The sequence below is a fragment of the Henckelia pumila genome, chromosome 4, assembly GCF_033568475.1.
Source record: "Henckelia pumila isolate YLH828 chromosome 4, ASM3356847v2, whole genome shotgun sequence".
Classification (NCBI taxonomy): Eukaryota; Viridiplantae; Streptophyta; class Magnoliopsida; order Lamiales; family Gesneriaceae; genus Henckelia; species Henckelia pumila.
In genome coordinates this window covers 140,736,701-140,738,053 of record NC_133123.1, presented here as the reverse complement: position 1 = coordinate 140,738,053, position 1,353 = coordinate 140,736,701, and the positions used below count along the sequence as shown (strand labels likewise).

Genomic DNA, 1,353 nt, shown 5'->3' with positions numbered 1-1,353 from the left:
GAACTATATAATAAGCATCAACTATAAATTAAATTATATATATAATATAGAAATAAAAAAAACTAGCCGAAATGAAATTATCCCTCCTTCCCCTGGCAATTGGCATCTATAAAAAAGGGTACTTACATTATGAAATAAAGACCCACTCAAACCCGAAATCTTCCTTTACCCAGTCAGTCTCCTCAAATTCCCTTTTTGTGTTCATAGTATAGAATCTCTCTGTATTCTCAATCCACGTGCCTTTCCATTTCCACTTTCCTCTCATTTATGCTTCCCCTGTGAAGATTTAACCTGCTCCCGATTTTGGAGAAATGGAATCCATGGTTTTCGATAATGTCAGGTTCGAGAAGGAGAAGGCGGTCGCCAGGTTCAACCGCTTTCGCAGGATCGTCAAATTGTGGCAGTTTTTCGAACTTTTGGTGGTTCTGGGGCTGCTTTCGTGGTCCTCTGCGCGTGTCCCGGCGGTTATCAAAGTCGCGGGCGTGTATTTTGTTGAGTTCTCCGCGTACGTGTTCAATCACCACGTCGTTTTCGTGATCGGGAATCTCATTATCGTTATGCTGTTTGTGATTTGTCGTCGGAACGACGCGCCGAGCCTTTCCGGAGGTGGCTATGGTTTGTACGACGATTACGTCAAACACAGCGAGGCCGCGGTTCATCAGCGAGAGCATCCTCCGGCGGTGGAGGAAAACGCCCAAGCCATCGGTGACGGCGAGAAACAGATTGTAGTATGCTCGGAGGAAATCAAGGCGAATCCGCAAGGAGATGAGGTGAAGACTGCGATCGAAGAGGCCACGAGACAAATACAGAGGTTCCAGAGGACGCAATCGGAAAAATTGAAGCGGGAGATCGCCGTGAGGCCGAGGCTGGAGCTCCGAAGATCGGAGACGGAGAAATACCAGAGGACGGAGGATCCCGAAACAGAGTCCCTCGAAGCGGCGGCGATCGACACTCTGAGTAGCGAAGAGTTCCGGCGTACTGTTGAGGCTTTCATCAATAAACATTGGATCAAAAAGAGCAACTCGCCGAATCAATTCGAAAACCGTGGGAATTATCACTTGGTAAAAACGACATAATAATTAATTACTGTGAGATAAGTGCAAGTTTTAGTGCCACTGAATATCAAAGTACATTTGTTGTAAATGTCTAATTTTACTTTTGTCTGATATTAGAAGGCTACATTTAATTTTACTAATTTCATTGCCACATTTAGCATTTTACTCTAATCAGAGGAAAAACTACCACCTTTTGTGTTTTTGGCATGAGCATGAATCTTTTCTTCAAATCCAAATACACACATAAAAACAATAGACAGAGCATCCAACTATATGCTAAATATGTATGTTTTGTAAG

The 1,353-nt window shown here is 43.5% G+C and overlaps 1 protein-coding gene across 1 annotated transcript; it reads left to right on the top strand.

Moving 5' to 3' along the window:
• Positions 1-311: 311 nt before the first annotated feature.
• Positions 312-1,076, top strand: LOC140861907 (uncharacterized). The gene has a single exon (XM_073264908.1). It carries the CDS (start codon positions 312-314, stop codon positions 1,074-1,076), a length of 765 nt encoding a protein of 254 aa, XP_073121009.1.
• Positions 1,077-1,353: the final 277 nt, after the last annotated feature.